Source organism: Magnolia sinica, chromosome 17 (assembly GCF_029962835.1).
Source record: "Magnolia sinica isolate HGM2019 chromosome 17, MsV1, whole genome shotgun sequence".
Classification (NCBI taxonomy): domain Eukaryota; kingdom Viridiplantae; phylum Streptophyta; class Magnoliopsida; order Magnoliales; family Magnoliaceae; genus Magnolia; species Magnolia sinica.
This window is the reverse complement of record NC_080589.1, coordinates 60,813,797-60,836,721: the sequence shown is the minus strand read 5'-3', so window position 1 is coordinate 60,836,721 and position 22,925 is coordinate 60,813,797. Positions and strand designations below refer to the sequence as shown.

At 39.0% G+C, this 22,925-nt stretch overlaps 1 protein-coding gene across 2 annotated transcripts in view; it reads right to left on the bottom strand.

Moving 5' to 3' along the window:
- LOC131231985 (5'-3' exoribonuclease 3-like) overlaps nt 1-22,691 on the bottom strand; it is a 61,787-nt gene extending 39,096 nt beyond the window's left edge. Inside the window, exons 1-11 of one of the 2 annotated variants that reach the window (XM_058228405.1) lie at nt 22,548-22,691; nt 22,072-22,340; nt 8,317-8,419; nt 7,812-7,888; nt 7,498-7,689; nt 7,215-7,334; nt 6,941-7,003; nt 6,599-6,748; nt 6,343-6,507; nt 5,943-6,020; nt 625-711 (exon numbers count right to left, since the gene is read on the bottom strand). In XM_058228405.1, the coding sequence (XP_058084388.1) occupies nt 625-711; nt 5,943-6,020; nt 6,343-6,507; nt 6,599-6,748; nt 6,941-7,003; nt 7,215-7,334; nt 7,498-7,689; nt 7,812-7,888; nt 8,317-8,419; nt 22,072-22,275 (1,239 nt within the window). In that variant the 5' untranslated portion in view covers nt 22,276-22,340; nt 22,548-22,691. The other variant, XM_058228404.1, reaches the window with a different exon arrangement.
- Nucleotides 22,692-22,925: the final 234 nt, after the last annotated feature.

Below are 22,925 nucleotides of genomic sequence, written 5' to 3'. Positions count from 1 at the left end.
TGTGCAGAGGTGCACACGCGTCTCTCTCTCTCTCTCTCTCTCTCTCTCTCTCTCTCTCTCTCTCTCTCTGTGCGTGTGTGTATAAATATAGCCCATAGCGTGGCCATAAGAGATAACTGCCAAATGAGATTTAAGTCTTTGTTGGGACCCACATTATGCCAAGACAATATGAGGTCGGGAATCGTTCAAGGCATCACCCAGTTTGCATGAAAAATGGCCAGATGGTGGGCCAAACTTGGAAGGCTTAGGAACAGTGCATGAAGAGATGAGGAATGGATTCAATGTCGAAACGCCATAGGACCTAGCATATCAACCAAACAAAATTTAATCATTCCCCAGGAAATGCTGCAACTCTAACATTCCCCCAGAAATATAAAAACCAGAGAATGAATTCCTCAACAACCAAACAGGCCCTTAATAGATGAAGATGCTCCATAATGGAGTGATAACATTTCACAATACTTTGCCTGCATTTTACACAAACAACACTTCTACTAGACAGTACAAATATTTCCTTCAAAGCTTGTGCACATATCATAAATTACGTACAGTGCAGGCACATGTATCCATATGGCTTGTGAATGTGCTGTTCCCATTGGAATAAAGTTAGTATACAGGACAAACCTGATGTAATCGAGCTCTTTTCTGGAAGATTCTATCTTCATAGGACCCCACTGCCTGAATAAAATGCTCTACCCTGCTCAGATTTGGCTGTGATGGTAAAAAGAATGCATCAGTAAACAACAGGAGTAAACTGATAAATGTTCTGATGCTTTTAAAACCATTACTTATGTAAGTGCTGTAAACTGTTTCAATCTGTCGTGTTTCACTAACTGGTAAAGTGTTTACCAGGCGTACAGTTTTCTCTGTCTGTGTAATGGTAAAATATTGTTATGAATTAAAAAGTTCTATTATAAATTTGAATATATATATATATATATATATATATAGGAATGCTTACCTTTGCACCTTCTTATGTGAGCACCCGTGCACACCTTTGCACACGTGTCATGGGCACAGAATCTGAATGGCCCACGTGATGCGGCACCCATTGAAACCTAACAAACCCAACTTTCAGCCCGATACAAAACTCTTGTGGGCCATAGCAAAGAGAAAGGCTTGTGAGGTTTCAAGGGGTGCCGCACCACATGGACGGTTCAGATTTTGTGCCCATGACACGTGTGCGAAGGTGCGCACGGGTGCTCACATAAGAAGGTGTGCAGGGGTGTGTGTGTGCATGTGCGTGTAAGTGTATAAAGAGTTTGTGTGGGCCAAAACACTATACATTTGTGGGGATTTTGGTGTAACTCTTTACGAGTAGTAAACACTTTACACCATTTTTCTCCCATCCAGATATGGTGTAAAGTGTTTATAACTTGGGAGGTTTTACAAGCATCTACACGACCCCTTAGGTGGGAAACCCATCATCATCATCTAAGCCTTGTCCCAACTAATTGGGGTCAGCTACATGAATCCAAACAAGCCCTGAGATGTGGAAACCCAATTGCAGTAATTGAAAAGCCAAAACCAATAGCCCAAGCAAAATGATACTAGAGGTACCCCATCCTATGCATGGTTGGTGCACAGCATCTCATGCATGTGGGGCAATGCTTTGATGTTCTAAATTATTGATTGGATAGGCCATCTGTTAATTGGGAGCTAAATCTTGCAGCCATCTGTTAATTGGGAGCTAAATCTTGCAGATTGGAAGATCCCAACCATTTGATCTTTCGCCTGTTTTTCATCGAATGTGGATTATTTATGGCTTTAGGCCTTTTGATTATCCATTTGTGACCCACCTAAAAAGATCACCGGCTTGATTCATTGGCTTAGAATATTGCACTGGAATGGACCCATTATGAACAAGCTAGCCTGAATTGCACTTCTTGAATGATTCGAGCTGACCATTTATTATTAAGCATCAATTTGACAGCCCACTAATTGGGACAGTTGGGACAATTCAATCAGCGGGATTTTCCGGCTACAACTCCAAAGCACCCAATTTGTGGAAATTAGATACATCCCAAAATTATATTAATGGACATTCCTAGAAATGATTTGATAGACATTTGACCATCCATATGATGTAATATATTGTCTAATTCATCTCGATTTGGATTACGACCCATCTACAAGGAATGCGTGAACATCCAGGTCATTCAATAGGTGGAACCACTGTGGACCTTCCTCAGTCCCAAAATCAGGCTGGTGCATCAATCAACTGGGCAACGTGTAGGAGAAAAATGGACCATCATTTTTTAAAAATGATAAATGGTCCATATTCAATTTCCATGTGTGGCCACCTAATCAGTGGACAAACCTGCAACTGGACAGTAGCAAGTTCTCTGTGACTTCTGCCAAATGAATGCCTGGATCCAGCGCATGGGCTCCATCGTGGCCAGTGTGAGGCTTTAAATACAGAGACGCACGCAACCCATCACTGATGAACAGAGAGAGTTAAGATTCACGAAATACCATGAGGATCCACACAAGAAGAGATTGAAGAGATGAGAGGACACACTTTAAGCGTGCAAGATCCCGGCCTATCAATAGGTGGTATACAAATATGCCCTGCCCATAAACCAGACCAATCCCACACAAGAAGAGATTGAAGAGATGAGAGGACACACTTTAAGCGTGCAAGATCCCGGCCTATCAATAGGTGGTATACAAACATGCCCTGCCCATAAATCAGACCAATCAACTCACATATGGGCCATATTTGTACGAGGAAAGTGGATGCTTACAAAGAAAATACCAGCAGCCAATATTCAATATGCATGTGTCAAAAGCCCTGATTAGTGGACCAGCCTTGCCTTTGGGCTAGGGAACATTCATGTTGAGCCCACCTGACGCATGGTTCAGACCTCACACACATGCCACATCGGCATGTTTGCCATTATTCACCTCTTCGATCTCTTCTTAGGCAGAACTCTATACGAAGCAGTAAACAAATGAGAAATTCCGGCAAAGTCCGATGGTTCATATGCGAGACTCAGAAACTGAACATGGCATAAATGTAACTCAAATTAAATCATCCAAATCACAGAAACCTATACCCAAGAAACAAAAATTAGACTGAACTATCTCCTAAATGGCCAGTTGGTGGACATCTTATCAGCAGTTAAAATTAAAAATAGCTAATATTGCAATTTCAACTTACAAATGTCCACTTATCAGAGGTTAGCACAGTTTAATCAAACTGATTTGGGGCTGATAACCTATCTACAGCGGGTCGGATGATTTGACTACAGGCACATGCATGCCACCTGTGCAATTTCTGCACAGCCCACTTGATGAGTGCCCTAACTATTTTCAGGCTGAGACATGTTCACAGCAGGACCAATGTGATTAGTGGGACCCAAAACTTGAATATGGATGCTCCAATGACACCTGTTCTCAAATTGTGGCTACATCTCCTCTTGCGCAGCACAGATTAATCTAGTTCTTAACATTGAGAAATGCTGTAGCAATTTGCACACCCTAAAAAGCCTTGATAGGACATTTTTAACCTTTTGTTTGCGGCTTACAGATAGGTTGTTAAGAAGAACCTGCAACAACAGTTCTCATTCAACTAAAAATGCCCCAAGATCAGTCACCAAGAACTTCTAATCAGAGTTCACTGACCAATAGACCCACAGTCCGGATTACTGAACCACGGGCCTCATGGCCCATCCTGTGCAAAGATGTGAGGACCGTGTATCATAGAATTACTCATCACTAGGATTTGTGCAGGATCTGAGATGCACGTTAGGCAGTACCCACAGAAAATGATCCTTGCCCCAAGAATCCGGCCAACCCATTTGTATTGGGGGGGGGGGGGGGCCCCTTGGTTACAAAGAAATGGATGGCAACAAAAAATGTTGAGCAGTGGATCCATGTCACCTGATGACTGGGCATCCTGATTTTCAGGACTGCACATGTACCAGAATGGATACTACAAGTTGGTGCCAGATACTCAATGGGAAACAGGGTAAAGACAGGAGAGTTACTTGATGCCCTGCTAGAGAGTGACCGTTCATGCATGTGCACTTGGTGTAGATGAAAATCAAATTGACTGGACAAATCAAGGTCCAACCATAGATAGGTCATGAACTCTAAATAGATTTATTAAAGAGAAGAACCTCTCATCAATGAACATTTCTTTTTCGTATTCAAACTTGATTATGTTACACTTTAACCACCCATTAGATTTCCACCAACCAAAGGACATCAGTTCAATATAACATTCAGTTTGACCATCTATAGTAGGACCCACGATATTGACGATTTAATTTGAATTACACGTGCAATTTGCACAATTTTTTAGTGCATGAATATGAAACCATCACACTCTGCTAGACAATGTTGTGGTGGGTTTTTTTTTTTTTTTTTTTTTTTTTTTTGGGAACTAACTTTTGGAGAGTATCATAGTTTCTCCCAAAGAATATTGCTTCTGCACTATGGAAGAATGTGATGGTTCTTGTGAACGCATTCAGAAATTATAAAGTGGCATACATTTGTAGCCCAAACTAAACATCCAAATCATGGGATCCACTGGACTGTTAGATCAACAGAAAGTATACTGAACTGATAAAATAACTGTGGTATTGATTTGAGGGATAATGGATGGACACCATGACAATAATCAATGATCAAAATGTTAGATGAAGGATTGAACTGTTTCACCTTATGCTCCCATTTCAAACCAAGGATTTGCTCATCCAATTTGAATTCTTATAGGAACCATGGCTTTCCCTCTAATATCCACACATCCAACTCTTAGGAATCATGTTTCCTCCTCTCTTTGTTCTTTCTTTGCTTTCCCCGGTGTGGGATACATTGCCATGTGAGAGTCACAATTTTGTCACAAAAAAAGGAGATACTCATTCACATAACCCTTATTTTGGGAAGCTTACGGGCCTGTTTGATAATTAGGAACACATGGGGGAAAAAAGGATTTCTCTTGTTTGATTTGCAAAAATCACAAATTCTATATGTATAATTATTACACTTTTCCACTTCTAAAATTCTCACAAAAACCAAGGTAACCACACCTTTAACTACTGACTTGGGGGGCGTCGGGCAGCTAAGGTCCATATTCAACATACAAATTTCCAGTAATCAGAAGTTAAGTGCTTTTAATCACCCTGATTTTCAGGTTGTAATCAACCATGCATGCCACATGTATAGCTTCCCAGTGCGAATGAACCATCACACTCTGTATCAAATAACTTCCATTCTTTTCTCTACCCTTTATGTAGATGTTAGAGAAAATTTCTGGGAAATCCATGTAAGATGAACCCGGAGTCCAGTAGCACCCGTGAGATGGTCCTAGCTAAATATATAAGAATAGTTTCTCAGTTACTGGGATTTGAACGGTTTAATTGACTAACAGGTAGGCCTCATGTATAGCTTTTCGGTGCATGTAAATGAACCATCACTCTGCCAGAGTATCAAAAACTTCCATTTTCTTTTTTTGGTCGTCTTCTTCTGTTTATGCATTTGTCAGAAGAAAAACGATGGGAAATCTATGGACGATGAACCTCGAGTCTAGTACCACCCGTGAGAAAGCCTTGGCTAAATATAAAAGAATAATTTATCATTTAATGGGAGAACAAATGATGAACTTTGTTTCCCTGCTACCAACACCTCGAGAAAATGGGAGCAATATAAAGCTATTCAAAATATTGGACAACTAAAAATAGCTTTGATGCTCAATGTTTCTCTTCTTTTTTTCTCCTTTACAAGCAAAAAAGAATGGGGAAGATTGAATAAATTAGGCATAATATGAATTTTTAATGGTTAGGGAAAAAAATCTTTGTTGATACCAGCAGAAGGGTATTTTTTCCAAAACTAAAAATACTTCTTACTGCCATCTTATTCAACTGCAGACCCTTCAAAAAAAAAGTTATTCAATTTGAGCAAAATTAGGGGAAAAAAAGTGACCAAAGAGTAATTACCTCGCTTGCATCAGTCAAATACCCACCCATTGCCCCAAACTCTTTCTTGTATACAGCTATCAGCAGATTTATTGCACCCTAAATACAAGGATCCAAAAGAGAAAAGATACGTTGGTTATTCTGCAACAAACCATTGGCTTAAGAAATGACTATGCAAAGAGCCAACTATTGGTAGCTTACAGAGAAACTTACAGCCATTAAATTTTGAAGGACACATAAAACCGACAATAATAATATCACATATATTCAAAACACGGCAATGAACTTTAATCAAGGGAATACGGACTCAGATTTGATACAGGAGTGTACAATAATCAGCTTACATTGAGAAAAATATGATTCTAAACACAGAATTGAAATTCACAGAGCATGGAATACGTAACCATGCTGAAGTACAAACCTCGCGAATCTCTAGCGTGGGCATGTGTGGAAGAAAATCATTTCCAACAAAGAAACACATGAAGATGAAATCATCAACAATGCATTCAAAGTCAACCTCAAAAGGAGAATTAGGAATTCTCATTTCGTACTCCAAGTACTCTCGAAGAGTCCAAATGTTGAGAAACTGCAAAACAGTGAAGCAAGGATTTAACAGCAGTAAATAACACAACAAATGTATCCAAGAATTACTATCCACCAAGGACTTTTGGGCCAACCTGATAAGGTTTTTTAGGAACAGGGGCATCTTCACTCTTTTCATCAAACTCTCCAGATTTTCTCTTAGCCTTTCCTTCACAATCAGCTGCTAAATGACCCATCTGACCGCAAAGGAAGCATTTATCTTGTTGTCCAGGGGTAAACACGACCTGAAAGATGTCATGCATAAATAATCTGCCAATGAGCAGTTCAAACAGAGATGGAACGCTATAGGGCTTGAAATAATCCATCTATGATTCATATTGTGTGATGTGCAATACAATATCAATCATAAGATTCATATTGCAAATCGCACAATTTTGAGAAATATTAACAGAGGGGGGGGGGGGGTGTGCACTAACCTCTCTCAAGATTGAGAAATGCACTTCATGAGTCGCTAAAGCCAACATAATTAGATCCGCATCCTGTGATACAGCAGCATACGTTAAAAAATTTACCAAAAGATACTAACAACAATTAGAATAAAGTAAATGCATTAAGAAAAATGTCCACCAGATCAAAGCAAAAGCTGGTCCCTTTGATTTATTTTCCCAGAAGGGTAGCTAAACCAGAACTTTCTTTTCTAACTGGGAAAGTAGATCCAGATGCCCTTCACAGGATAAATGAAAAACATACCAATCCATATAAACAGTGGCGCGTATTCGGATCAAAACCAGGAAGATTTCTTTGCAGACGAATATACGACATAATTTTGTGTTCCCCTTCACCAGGAACATTTGCATCAGAAAGGATAACCTTCAAAAAAATCAAATGATAAGCATAAACCACAACACAGCCTTAGTAAGAACTTAAAAAGTTTGGACTGAGTTGAAACAAAGAGTAAATAATTAAGGTTGCAGTGGAAGAAAAAGGAGCATAACGCCATGTATATGGGATAGGGACTTAATATAAAAAAGACCTTAATAGATCTCCATCCAGGATCATGGTTTAGTCTCAGATGAATGTAGTACTGCAGAGCAGTAGACAAAACAGCCATAAATTCAGTTCCAGGAGTGATAACATTAGAATCACAAACTTGTGACTGCTGTTTTGGAGGAAGCATTCTGCCCTCTTTCTCAAACTCCTGACGTAACCGTTCTTCTTCTGCAGCCTGCACAGTCAAAAGGTGAAGCTTCATTCACCACAGCATAATAAATTGGCAAGCCTGCACACATGCACACAGAGAACGAAATTCAAAATGAAACAACTGGGAAATTAGACAAGTTGACCCACCGCATCAGCTGCATCTTTGGCTGCTCTGAAACGTCTAGATCGCTGCTGGTTCATTTTAGCTCTTGGAGCAACACCATCTACATTTACATATCAGAGCATTAATGTTGTTTATTACATATAATAAAACATCAATAATTGCATCATCATCATCAGGATAGCCTTCTAGTAGCTGTTTGGTGTTGACTAACATCAATAATTGCATACAAAACAGACATGGTGAGATTAAATAAATTATTCGGAATCAGAAATAAAATCTTATTCCCAATTTCAATCCAGCAGCAAAAGCAAAAGATACAAAATGAATTGAAGAGAAACGAAAACTATCACACACATCCAAAGAAATATCCGAGCATCCATGAGTTCATCATTCATCTGCATGCTAACAGATGATCTGTGTGCATCGAAGCAAACCAAATTGACTTGTCAAATACCAGGAAGCAGTAATTAACACGACAGTGTCGGCCAGTATTGACAATTAATCAGGAGAGTTCCAGTGCCGACTCACCAATAGCCATATAGAGAAGCTTTCGTGGACGCACCATTACAAAAAGTCTATCGATGTAATCAAACATGCACTGGAAGACCTCGTCAAAAGTTACTGGGGCAGGCTGAAAACACAAAAAGGGAATCAGCTGAAACGTGCTTTTGCAGAAACATGGAACAAAGCCAACCAAGCATATATTATAACTTAAAGACTATATCAAGCACAATTTCCAACAGACACTAAAGGCAGCATAAAGCCAAAAAAAAAAAACCTTAGGCAAGCAATCAACATTAAAATTCTCCCCAGCAGAAGAAAAAAATAACAAACTAAAGAGGATCTGAAAGCAATCCAAACAATATTGCTGAAAACATTTTGTTAAAAAAACAAAGATAACTGGTAGCAGCTAATGACTAGAAGAAGAACATCAATCCTCCAAGTAATAGAAAGATTTTACGTAAAGGAAACGCAGAACAGAAAATTCTATTCAAACCAAAGCATGAGGGAAAAGGAAAACAAAGTGGACGAATCCCTCCTAGTCATCTAATCCAAATACATTGCCACAACACGGTCACTATCCTTGAAGTGAACTTGGAATTAGAAAAAGCAAGCTTCCTCAATGCAAAGCAAGGTCATCAGCAAAATTTAACATAACAAGAACAGGCAAAAAGAAACAGAAACTAATAGAACAATAGGTGAAACTCCAACTTCTGTTCAAAGCATTATTGCAGGTGCAGAAAGTTACATTTAGAGAATTCTTCAAGTATGCTCAGAGACTAGCAACAAATGCATGACAAGAGCAGGAGCTAATTAGGATGGTCAGCTTTCTGAAGGGGCATTCTTAGAAACCGAAGCATTGGAACAACCATCGAGTTCTGGCAGCAATCTGAAATCTCTTTGCGCTAGTAGCACACCTTGATTCCCAGAAAGATATTAGTTTAATCTGGATAATTCAGATGGAGTCTGCTGCTTCAAAATTCATCACCGTGATTCCCAGAAAGATATTAGTTTAATCTGGATGATTCAGATGGAGTCTGCTGCTTCAAAATTCATCAGAACTTCTCACACCCAGTTTCTAGGTCTGAGATGTTGCAGCTGGCTTACATTTGTCATTGAAGTATCAAACATAGTTATGTCAGCTCTAATCTAATACACTAGCTGTCAAACCACAGCAACACCATAGCAGCACATCTGTCAGGATTCGGTACAATTACAACAATTTAATCACCATCATCATCATTATAGCCTTGCAGCAACAATCGACAGCTGGCTTTATGAATCCTGTTTCGCCAAAAAAAAGAGATAGATAGAAAACAGGAACTTGATGATTGCTTGGCAAAAGCTCAAAACCCAGCTGCCCACATGACACCAAACCTCCTTTTCCCGTGCTTGGTACACTGGGCAATTGCTACCGGCGGTCATCATCATCATCTAAGCCTTATCCCAACTAATTCAGATCAGCTACATGATGCTTGTTCTGCCAATCCACTCTATCAAGGACCATATCCTCAGTTAAATAATACGCCATCAAGTCTATTCTTACTACACCACCCATGTTCTTTTGGGCCATCCCTTGCCCTCTTACAGCCTTACCAATTAAGTCCACTTTCCCTCATTTTATTACCTATTGGTGCCAGTCCTACTCATAAGTTCCCTCAAACGCATTGATTTCTAACTCTATCGTTCCTCCACTTGCCACTCATGACTCATCCATTTCAGCTACAGACATCCTATGAACATGTTATTCCTCAACTGCCCAATTGCTACAAGCAAGTTTCCTTTTTTGAAGATACTACTAGCAAGTTCCTTAATTAATAGATAGATAGATAGATAGATAGATAGATAGATAGATATATATATATATATATATATATATATATATATATATATATATATATATATATATATATATAGTTCAAATACAACCAACTTTTTTAAGCAATAGCAAGCATGAATATTCAGTATCATAAAGGTCAATATGAACTTTTTTTTATGAGGTACAGAGTGCAAATTTTTAGCATCATAAAAATTATTTTATAAATAGATTGCAACATACAAACAACCATGAAAAAAATATATATGAAAAGAGAATCCAGTAAATATAATTAGAGAGAAACATACATACTTAAATACAAGAACTCGGAACACGACAAAAAAAGGCGAAATATCTAATCATCTAAAATTGAAGCATGTATAATTGAGTGCAAATGATTGGGTCCTTAGTTGAAGGATCCTTCTAACTAGGTGTTGCTCCCACTTTGAATCTCCACTTCAGCCTCCCACTCCCGCTTCCTATGAAACAGACACTTCCCTGCTTCCCCACACCTGAATTTGTTACTGCTTCACTTCAGGCTCTGTGCAACTATAGTCGGGACCTTAATCATGCCTCTACTAGATGGGGGCATTCCTTTAGAGCTCAACCCTCCTGCTCTAATAATCCGCAGTTCAAAGTCAGAATGGGGGATAGAGTGAGATTTTGGGAGGATACTTGGCGCTCTGTACCTTTAGTGGAGCTTAGTTGATAAATGTTTCTTGTAGTTCTTGCATTCTATCAGAGGGTAGGGGAAACATTGTGTGGTGTCCTTCCTTCGGTCCCGATCTCAAGGAGGACAAGATCAATGGATTGTTGAAGTTGATGGCTACATTACAAGGGATGTATATCCAACAGGATGGAGATGATAAAAGGCTGTGTGACAGTTAGAGGCAAAAGATGCATTCTCAGTTAGTTCCTTGCCACAAGATTTGTCTGACTCTCCTAAAAACTATTCTTTTTTTTTTAGAATCTCAGACCTCAGGTGCCTCCTACAATCAGAGCATTTGTTTGGTTGGTCATAAGAAGAGTCTTACAACTGACAATCTGAAATGTAGAGGGATGAATTTCACAAATAGATGATAGATGTCGCTGTCAAGAAGATATAATTATTCATTTCCTCCATTATGAATTTTCTAGAGACATATGGGCCATTGTTTTGGCAAAGTTTGGGATAACATGGAGATCCCCAGCTCCTACCATGAGCTGATAGGAAGTTAGGTGGTGTAAGCTTGGAGTTTAAATGGATGGTATCTATGGATCATGTCATTGTTTGCACTTATGTGGTCACTTTGGCTTGAAAGAAATTGGAGGCCCTTTGAAGGTAAAGTTGTATCGTCTAAATGCTTGATTAAGAGAATTTTTTAAATGATTGTGGGGTGTGCAAGATTCAGCAAAATTTCAGGGGTACCTCTGCTCCTTTCGGTCAGGTTGGAAGGAGGTTATGCTTAGTGGTGATCAGGTTATGAAACAATCTATTACTTGGAAGCCCCTCATATGAGCAGTGTTTTAAATAGCGGTAGCGTGGCGCTCAGCCCCTCTATAGTGTGTAGCGTAACTACGTAACATGTAGCGTAAGCTACACAATACTTCTATTTTTTAATTTTAAAAATAGGACAAATATAATAGATAGTAAAATATAAAAATGCCTAAAAGATGATTCATTTTATCAATTATAAGCATGTTCAAAAAAGTTATTAGTTATCATTTATCAAAAGCCAATCCACATATATAAGCTAAATCAAATAATTATCACATCAACAACTTTCGAAGCAAACCACTTCAATTAATAATGTCTAATTGAAACTACAAGTCACAATTATGAAAAGAAATAAAAATCTCATATGTTAAAAGCATCAAGTATAATACAAGTGTCACATTCCTCAACATTAGAAACAAAGAAAACGTAAATAAATAAATAAATAAGAGTAAAAAAATACATTATAGCTTACACTACGGGTGCTACGTGCTACGTAGTTGTAGTGTACATTACAACCCCTGTAGCATACGCTACAAGGGATTTATGTTATTTGGGACGCTACGTAGTGCTACAGCCATGCTACGCTACATAGCGTACACTACGGGCGCTATTTGAAACATTGCATATGAGTTAGTATAAACTGAATTTTGATGGTTGTTTTTTGGCAAACTAGGTCCGGCAGGAGTTTTTAGCCGAGTTTTTGGAGCTTGATGGTATTAGGGATTCAAATCATGCTTACTCTTGTCCTCCAAAGCATTCAAGAGAGATATCTAGTTTGCTCTCAGCCCCGTTGTTTTTTAAGGTGACTCCTGGAATGTGATATCGTGGGACTAGGGGGGTCCTGCTCTGACGCAGGGATGAACGTGATGAGGATAACTACTCCAAATCCACGGAGCTTCTCTGGACTCCTCACAGAGACTTCTCGAATCCACGAGGAAAGAAAGCAGAAAATAGAAATAAATTCTAAGAAATTCGAAATTGATTAATTGATGAATAAAAACGAGTTCACAACCCTTTAAATAGGGGTACCAAGCAATGGGAAAGAAATCAGAATCAAACTACAACTCAAACTCTTAGAATCCGCGACTTACTATAAATAGTAAACTTACTATTTATAGACGGTCGTGATGTCTACTAGTGCGCAAGGTTTTCGGCCAAAAATAGTAAGTGTCCTATTTGGCTTCACCAAACCGTTCTCCTAATTATTCTAAGCTCTTTTCACGTTGGGCGCAACTCCTAAAGCCCGACGGATGAAGAGTTATAATCAAACTAAAACTTACTATTTATAGTAAAAACGAAATTAAAACAGGGAAACGACCGTCGATCCAGGGGTTTTTCGCAATTCCGGGCTGCGCAACCCGGCCTAGCTGGGTTGGTTGGCTTCAGTAGCTCGTTCTACCCCAAAATCATATATTTTACATTAGATAACTCATTCCAGATTGCAAGATACGCCCGATTTAAGGTTCGATGGTCTGGATCACTTCTGTCGTCGACCGGGCCTTTTCTGATCCATCTTGGCCATGTAACTATCCGCGACCCGCTCTACATCATGCTCCTTAGGGATTAGGCGATTAGTTGATCTCATTCACTCACTAAAGAGCTCAGAGAATTGGTCGAGGTTTGCTCCTTCTAAGTTGTTCACATTCTTTGAGAGGCCAATTCCAATGCGGGTATCTTGCCTAAGAGGCCTGAGGGTTGTTCTGATCATAAATACTCATTAGACAACGGTGTTTTAGTTGTTGGGAGTTGTAGCTTCTTGTTGTTGTATTTACTCCCTATTTTCTTTTCTTTTTTTACTTTTGGTAGATGCTTGAGTAGTGTTGTTGCTTTGTAGTTTGTAATCTTTGTTTTTTCTTTTAATACACACACACACACACACACACACACACACACACACGGAAACGCTCACCTGCGAACCAGTTCGTACGTACTACATACGAACTTTTTTGAGAACCCATCATACGTGATGTGGATCCAAAATCTGAACCGTTCATGTAAAGCAACACCTCGTGAAACCCCCCAGGCCCAAGTTTTACTTTGATCTAAAACTTTGATGGCCCATGAAAAATGAAAACAGTTTCCTCCCTTGATTTGCATTTCTCTTTGCTATGGCCCACCAGAATTTTAGATCAGGGTGAAAATTTGTCACATGAGGTTTCATGGGATTCCGCATCACATGGACCGTTCAGATTAGACACCCATGACACGTGTGCAAAGGTGCGCACGTGCGTAGGTGCGCAGGGGAGCATGACTCTATATATATACATGGACCGTTCAGATTAGACACCCATGACACCTGTGCAAAGGTGCGCACGTGCGTAGGTGCGGAGGGGAGCATGACTCTATATATATATATATATATATATACACACACACACACACACACTTTGATTGATTGGCAATCAAAAAAACAATGCAACTGATGGTTCCAATGTGAGATCCAAACCCAATAAAAACTTTTTTTTCCTTTTCCACACATCAAAGAAATGGGAACCACACATTGCACGCCAAGGGGCAATGGTGGAATAGATGGTCGGCCAACTCCTCGTTCTCACAACACATGAAGCAAATTCTCGAGAATGAAAACCACCTTTTGTGAAGGTTATCCACTGGCATATCAACCGTTAACTACCAAGCAAATGGTTCAACTCTATGAGGGATGAGATACCGCCACCCATTTGTGCATGGAGGTATCATCACCATCACCGCCAAAACATTTATGTAATAGATATTTTGATCATAAGCATTCACTGGGAGCACATGTCCACATCTTCTGATCTGGCTCGTTCATATCTGTATGAACATTGTTCAATAACCCCATTATCTCAGCAAACATGATGGTGTTAAAATATAGGCTTCATGGCTGCCCCCACGTCCTGAATTTGTTCCTTGTTTTACTGAGAAATGATTTCTTGTAAAAAAGAATTAAGATCCCAAAAATGGGACAGGGGCATCTAACCTGGGCATTACTAGACTCCAAATCTGGTGCATTAAACTTAAGTGAGGGCAACCCATGATCTAGACCACTCACAGAGGAGCCAGACAGTGGATGGAGCATTGTCCAAAGACTGACACTAACGTGGAAATCCTGCTCACCCAACTAAGGGACCATTTCTCATTCTAGGATGACCATTTCCAATATTATCATCTATCATCTATCATCCATATATTGGTCAACACTTGGACAGCTAAAATCATTAAAGCTATGATATCCATCAGCATGGCTGATCCATGATGGGACCCACCCAATAAACAGTCCAAATCATGACCATCTCATCAAGTGTCCAATTTGACTACAGCATACTAGGTGAGGACTTGGTGCACCATTCAAGGGATAAGTTTCCCCAAAATGAAGTACTTATCCTCCAATAAACGATAAAAAAGTTTTAAATAAAAATAAAAATAAAAATAAAAAAAAAACACAAAAATTATGGAATTCAAGTTAAAGCATTGTTCTTGGCTCCTTTTGGATGTAAAGGTGAGTCAAATTGCAGCTATCCAGATTAATAGCAATGACACAATGCAACTAGAATCAAAGAGATTGAAACTAATCTCATAAAGTTGATCCCACGTACCAGATTCAAAGCATAAAGATGATAAACAAACGATAAATATGTGGAGTCGCTCAACACAAAGCTGATGGAGTTGCATCGACGGTTTTTAAGGCATTGCACCTCTCTAAGAAAATTTCTATGGCAATAATTCAAATAAAATTGCTTATTTCATAAGATCAGAGAATCATGTTCAGATGCATGACCTAAGTGCCTATTTTTTTGAAAGATAACAAAGAATTTTATTGAATGGGCGCCATCATGCAACAAAGAATACAACCCTAACACAAAATACTACAGAAAAACAGCCCCCAGGAGAAAGGGTCCTCCCATCCCAAAGACCGAAAAGACCAGCATCTCGAAAAACAATCCACACCCCAATCATCCGAAAAAGGATCAGCCCCACTCCTTAACATAGTTCCGAACTTTTGTTGTAATCCAATCGACGTTGTGGCTCAAATTACGGAAACATCTTCCATTCCTTTCTTTCCAGATTGCTCAAAGAGTATCCATCAAGCAAGATCTCCAAAGACCTCTCTTGTTCTTAGGTAAATTCGCACCATGCCTGACCAAAAAATATAGCACCAATAGACTGTGGCATTAACCAAGGCATATTGAAGTCAGACATAGCAGAAGCCCACACCTTGGAAACACTAGGGCAATGAATAAAGAGGTGGTTGATCGATTTTGAGTCCTCCATGCAAAGCAAACAAGCGTTGGGCAACAGCATACCCCTCTAAAGATTATCTATCGTTAGAACCCTTTTCCACCCTACAAGCCAAGAGAATGCTGCAACCTTTGGAGGCCCTGCATAGGACCAGACATGTTTGGTGAAGAGGGGTCCTCCACCCCCATCAGACTTAGATAGCATATTATAGAAAGATCTAACTAAAAAGCATCCTGAAGGCTCCATCCTCTAAAGTAGACTGTCCATCTCACTGACGGGCAGATGGAAATGTTGGATAAAAGAAAGGAGCGAGACAGCCTCGCTGGCCTCATCATCTGATAGATAGAGACAAGGAGGAGGGCACCAAACTGTTAACGATCCTACCCTAGATGCACACTGAGCTACTAGAACATCGTGGAACGGCGAAATGCGAGCTAAGTTAGGATAAACATTACGCAAAGGGATTTCACCCGGCCAAACATCTTCCCAAAACTGGATTTTCTCCCCGTTCCCAAGCTCAAACCCCACCACTCCCTTCAAGAAATTAGTCTTTGTAGCTAGAATACCTCTCCAAATTGCCGACGCCCGATACCCACATGCCTATTTACAAATTTAATTACATAAGTCTCCAAGTGAAACTCAAAAACTATTCCTAATTGGTGCTAGGCTGCTAGCACTCCTAATCATATCCAACTACTAATAAGTAATAACAAACTGTTTCCAAATACAAAATAAGAAACAAACTCATTCTAAAATTCCAAACTATACTAGGACTCAAAATAAACCGTGCTAGATTAACTTGGGTGTACCATTGCTTGACTGTAGTGCGCTACTATAGCAGTACCACACATTGAAGCATGCAGTGAAGAACCTATCCATATGGGATCTGATTGCATCAATTCCCCTAGGATCAGAAAACCCATGTTCCAGTTTGGTAAACAAGATTGATCCAAGTACATGTTCTGGCTTTGTAATGTCTTTGCCTAGCTTCAATGGCAGTCGGTGGTTAAGATTTGCACATCTGATAGGCATCTCTCACATGGGATGGCCTCTTAGATCACACTTCTTCCATCATTTTCATGTTGTACATGTTTTTTGTCATTGGCTTCCACTTCATCTTTGGCAGAGGAGTTGAATGCCTCAGATGATGGATCAATCGGCCTCATTAGCTTCTTGAATCCTCTTACAGACTTTGATTGCTGTTGGGATGGGACTAATGCATCCATCTCAATTTTAACGATCTCCATAGGATGCCAACATGATTATTGAGTCATTGATTGCCTTTTCCGTGGATCGAGCCAATGATCCATCATGTGTTCCATTGACTGGTTCCTCAATTGATACCACCTTAGACCCTTGGTGTGTATCATCTTGGATATTGACACTTTCGCTACACACATCATCCTTTGAATTTTCAAATTCAACAGGTTGAGATTCATTGTTTCCATCCAGTCTCCGCAAGCGATCCATGCAAGCTTGGCCAAACTTCTTCACTAATTTTCTTCATTCACAGACTTCTTCCCTAATTTCTCGCATCCCATCCTTCCATATCTTCTTAGTGTTCCTTGATCCCTCAGATGGGCCTTTACAATTGCATATTTTCAAATATTCAACAACAATTGCATATTTTCAAATATTCAACATATTCTCAAGTGCTTGTGTAGAAAGGATATAGCATCGATATCACTTCCCATAATAATCATATGAAAACAGGTAACAATGTAGTAATAGAAAGGACAATTCTGATAGACATGGGTATACAGGTAGTTGGAAGATGAGTAAGGGTAGTTGCAAGTTGAGTGCTAACAATTGCAATATTTATGAGTATCCAAGTCTTACGAACCACATGGAGTGTATGAGCATCCACCTCTAGATGACATCTCAAAATTGACGACTGTGTTGGTTCATTGGTGTAGGATTTAGGCAAATGGGGAAATTTGGGGTGTGGGATTTGGGCGATGGGAATGCTTAGGGGTTTTACTATGGATTTGAAGTTAGGTTTTTTCATGAATTTTGGGAATGGGTTTGTCATGGACAGTGTTTTAAATATCAACGATATCAGCCGATATATCCTACGATATCTTGTATCCCACCTGTGCAATACGAAACGCACAGGTAATGCCAATCAGTGTTCGAGTTGTCGGTATCGCTACAAGTTTTGTTGGCCAGAGATAAAGATAAAATATCGTTATCGCCGATAATATTGCTGATAATCGGAAATGTGGGGAAACATGAGAAAAAAGGTGAAATTTTTTGTGAAACTTCAGGAGATGTCTAAATACACATGTTTGCATATTTAGGAATAAAAAAAGTACCAAAAAAATAAATAAATAAATAATAAGTTTTCATTTAATAGGGCCTAAAAGCATATGTTGTTATAATAAATCCAACATTCTAATATATCCTTCCATCTATCCAACCATCCATCCATCCCATTTATACATCTAACCATCCATCCATCCAACCAACCCATCTATACATCCAACCATCCCCACCCATCCATCCATCCATTCATCCAACCCACCCAACCATCCATCAATCCATCCAACCTTTCCATCCATCCATCCATCCAACTATCCAATCCATTCATCCACCCATCCATCAACTCATCCAAATTCTATTCCATCCATCCATCCTATCCATCCAACCATCCAATCCATCCATCCGTCAACTCATCCAAATTATAATCCATCCATCCTATATACCCACCAATCCAACTATTCATTACATAATCCATACAAATAGGTTTTTTAAATATTTTTTCATTAAATACATTATTAATTTATATTTCAAAAATATTTTAAAGTAAATCCAAAAATAATAAATAAATAAATGTAATCCTTTATTTTCCTTTTAATGGCCCCAATGGGTCCGAAGGGGCCCCATTAGGATAGCTCATCCTCATCACGTAATAAATCAGACCATAAGGGGGCCCATTTAAAGAAATAAATAAATTATTTATTTTATCTCAAAAATAGATTTATTTTATTAAAATATAAAAAAATAGATTTATTTTATTTAAATATAAAAAATAGATTTTATATACAATCACTTAGAAATTGAACACGTGGCACACAAGTGTCATATTAAATTGTCCAAATTATGGTACCCTGCGTAGCTATATCATGAATCCAAATTAATTATTAGACTGTTAAAATAAATTATAAAAAAAAAAAAATCCAATGCTCTTCATTTTTAGCCCGTGAACTAACATGATATGGCAAATAAACATCATGATGGGCCCTAGGAAGGTATGTGTGACCTTGTGAACAGGTTGGATGGAAAATAAACGTTATGATGGACCCCAAGAAGGTTTCGACGGTGAGAATCACAGTCCCCACTGATTCCTGTGTAGTCCACTTAAGATTTGGATCTGTTTCATTTTTGGGCTCAAGCCCCAAAACGATCTCACCAAATGGAAGGACGGTTTAGATATAGCCAAAAAATCATGGTGGGGCCCATAGAACTTGGTGGCATCAACACACAATAGAGGTTGGTGCGTGGCACACCATGCAATCCGCTTTCGCTGAACCATCGACAAGGTGGGATAGAATCTGGCAGTGGAGCCCACCTCAATGTGTTGTATATCTGCACTGTCCATCTGTTCTGCTAGCTTATTTTAAGACATGAGCCGAAAAATGAAACAGATCCAAATATCAAGTGGACCAATGACCGCACTACAAGAAACAATGGTCACTAACCATTAAAAACTTTTTGTGGGCCACAAAAGCTTTAAGATCAAGCTAATAATTGTGTTTTCCCTTCATCCAGGTCTGTGAGACCTTATGAACAGCTTGCATGCGAAATAAATATTACGGTGGACCCTTTAAAGGTTTTTAATGGTGGGTGTTTAATGACCACTGTTTCTTGTAGTGTAGTGCACCTGAGATCTAACTATGCTTCATCTTTTGGCATATGTCCTAAAATGACATGGAAAAACGGATGGATGGCGTAGATATACAATTCATACGTTGAGGTGGGCCCGTAGAGTCGTCGCACGTCCTTATTAAAAAAGGGAACTCGATTCTTTTAAACCTCTAAAAATCCTCCGTAAACAAAAAGAAGCAAAAACCCTAAAATCCTCCGTGAGAAAAGGGAAACCGAAACCTTTTTCCTTTTTTCACGCTAAAATTCAGTTTGAAACATCTATAACATTGATTCTCACTGAAAAAATGGAGGATTTTTTTTACGGAAATCAAGCAAGTTAACGGAAAACTCACTAAAATTTTTAAAAATCATCACCCTAACGGAAGACTTGTAGGTTTATTTTGTACTTTTGAAGACCAAAGTTGTTGATCCACAATCCTCCCACCGAAGATCTTCCAAAACTCCTCAAAAGGTATTTTCTATTTTTTATTTTATTTTTTAAAATTTTCCGGTATTTACGCTGGACATGCTCGATTTTATCGCAGACAATCACCGACAATGTCGAAATTTCGCCATTTTAAATCAAAAAAAATCGGCGAAATCTCACCAATATCTAGTAGAGATTCAAAATTTGGGGTTTTCGTTATCGACAAGCCACCGATACCGAAAATTGATATCTAGTAGAGATTCGAAATTTGGGGTTTTCGTTATCGACAAGCCACCGATACCGAAAATATCGGCAATAATTCAATATTATCGACAATAATTTAAACACCGGTGCCGATATATCCCACTTATTCGATCCAGTGAGTATTTTTTATTTTCGATCCATATTTTTGTTGTAAATCACATTAAACCAGTGTCAAATTGTTACAAATATATGATTCTTCATATTTTCCATTAAAAATCATGCATTTGGAACTTCGATTTCAAGATTTATGGGAGATGGGTCAAGTTGTGGAAAATTGAGAAAAATCAAATTTTCTCAATTTCTCGCAAATCAGTTACAATCTTTGTATCCAAATTCCAAACACAAAATTTAACATGTATGTAACCTGATCTAGTGATTCTTCTTTTGCTTTTGAATTTATTGCTTGTGTTTCCATACATGTCTTCTTACATTTATAAATTATATGAATAGACTTTGAATATACTTGCATCAGTTCAGTTAGAAAGCGCATATATTAGGACCCCATACAAAGGATACCCTTATTATGTGCATTTTTTTTTGGTTATGTTTTGATTTCTAAGTGTGTATTGATATCTTTTTCAACAATCCCTATAGTTTCATTAAAAAAGTTGACCAATTTTCCAATGTTCCCATGTTTCCCAACAACAGCGATACATTACGCCATACAACCGATATATCCCATATGATAACCGATATGTATCCGTATCCCAAGGGTGCAATAAATTACGCGATAACGATATTTAAAACATTGGTCATGGATTTGGGATGCGTAAATAAGGAAAAGGGGGGAAATGATTGAAGGAGAAGGAAAAGGATTTGTTTTTTATTTGGGGGAAGGAGAGGGGTATGGTTTTTGGATGGAAAGGGAAAGGGAGAAGAGAGGAAAGAAAGCAAGGGAATTCCCAAGGAAGGAACTTGCTCTGATACCAAAAATCATGCATAAAGTGAATACCACCTACCAGACTCAACCTTTCAAAAACAGAAAAGGTACTAGACTTGAAGCATAAAGATTGTAAACGGAAAGATAAATTTATGGAGTAGCTCCACATGAAGCCAATGGAGTAGCACTGACGGTTTCTAGGGCCTCGCACCTTTAGAAGAAAACAACATTCACATGAAATTCAAAGTAAATAATTTCTTATTTGAAAAAATCATAGATCTTGTTCATGTTCATGACCTACTAGCCTACTTATAGGCTGAAGTACATAGGTTTCTAAGTGAAACTCAAACTATTACTAATTTGTGCCTAGCACACTCCTAATCATATCCAACTACTAATACCAAACTGTTTCCAAAAATAAAATAAAAAACAAACATACCAAAATTCCAAACTATACTAGGCCTCTAATGGCATCACGAAGCAACAAAGTATAATGATGGTTCCAACTATTCATAATTACATAGTCACCCTCGAATTGTAGCCGTGTTGCTTTCAACCCAACTTGGAAACAACGCAATTGCAGATTGGAACTCAGAACATGAATAGGAATGCTAGGGAACAAAATTCATAGTTTAGTTAATTTCAATAGTGCATCCAAACGCAACCCTCTTTTTTTCCAGGTTTCCAAGGTTATCCACCAGTTCTCTGATTTCCAGCCATCTCGAACGAGCAATTAAAAAGAATTTTCCCGCGACAGAAACAAAGGACACATGAATTCGGCATTAAATGAAGATCAAGATGTTTGGAAGAAGAAGAAGATGGAAGATACGTACCCTGTCTTCGGGGTGGAAGCAAGGGTGAATGATTCCGTTCATGTCTAGGTAGAGGTTGTCATATTCGATGTTGTTAGGGTTTGGTTTGCTGGTGTCAACGGGTATCGATATGCCTTCGATGTCTACAGGCTCCTCTTCGACCACATCCACCACCACCATCGGGTATTTCTCCGCCAGCCATCGGTAAAACGCTGGAACTCCCATTTCGATTCGATAGCCCACGAGCAATCCGCAGCCAGAGAAAGAGCGCTATTGCTGGGAATGTAACCCTAGGAACGAGAAACAACGAGAAGCAGGTGGCTCAGCTTAGGGGCTGTTTGGATGCCTGTAACTTTCTATCAGGTAAGATTGCAAGAAATGTAACAGAGGAATTAGGTGTTTTTCAAGTCACAGGTTACTTTGTTACAGGCAATGGCTATCCATTTCGAATTTGGGAGAGGGTGGTAGAAACGCAGCTGCATTGAAAGTGCGCCTACCTGCTCTGACCCAACGTCTCCTTCTCCCTCTCTCTCTCTTCTCTCTCTCTCTCAGCTTCCCTCTCTCTGCTCTGGCAAGGGAGGCCCTAACCCTAGTTTTTCTTTTGTATTTTTTCCTCCCCTGTTTTTTTCTTTTGCTCGAGTGCGGAACGGGGCTGTTTGGCAGGGCAGTTTCGGATGCCTAACTGTGGGCCCACAGTGATGTACTTTCCTTACATCCACACCGTCCATCCGTATTGAAAGCTCATTTTTGGATGATAAGCTGATCCAAATATCAAGTGGGTCACACCAACAGAAACAATCTTAACTAAATTCCTACCATTAAAAACATCATTGATCACTGAAATATTTACTTTCCATCTAACGGAAGCGGTTCGC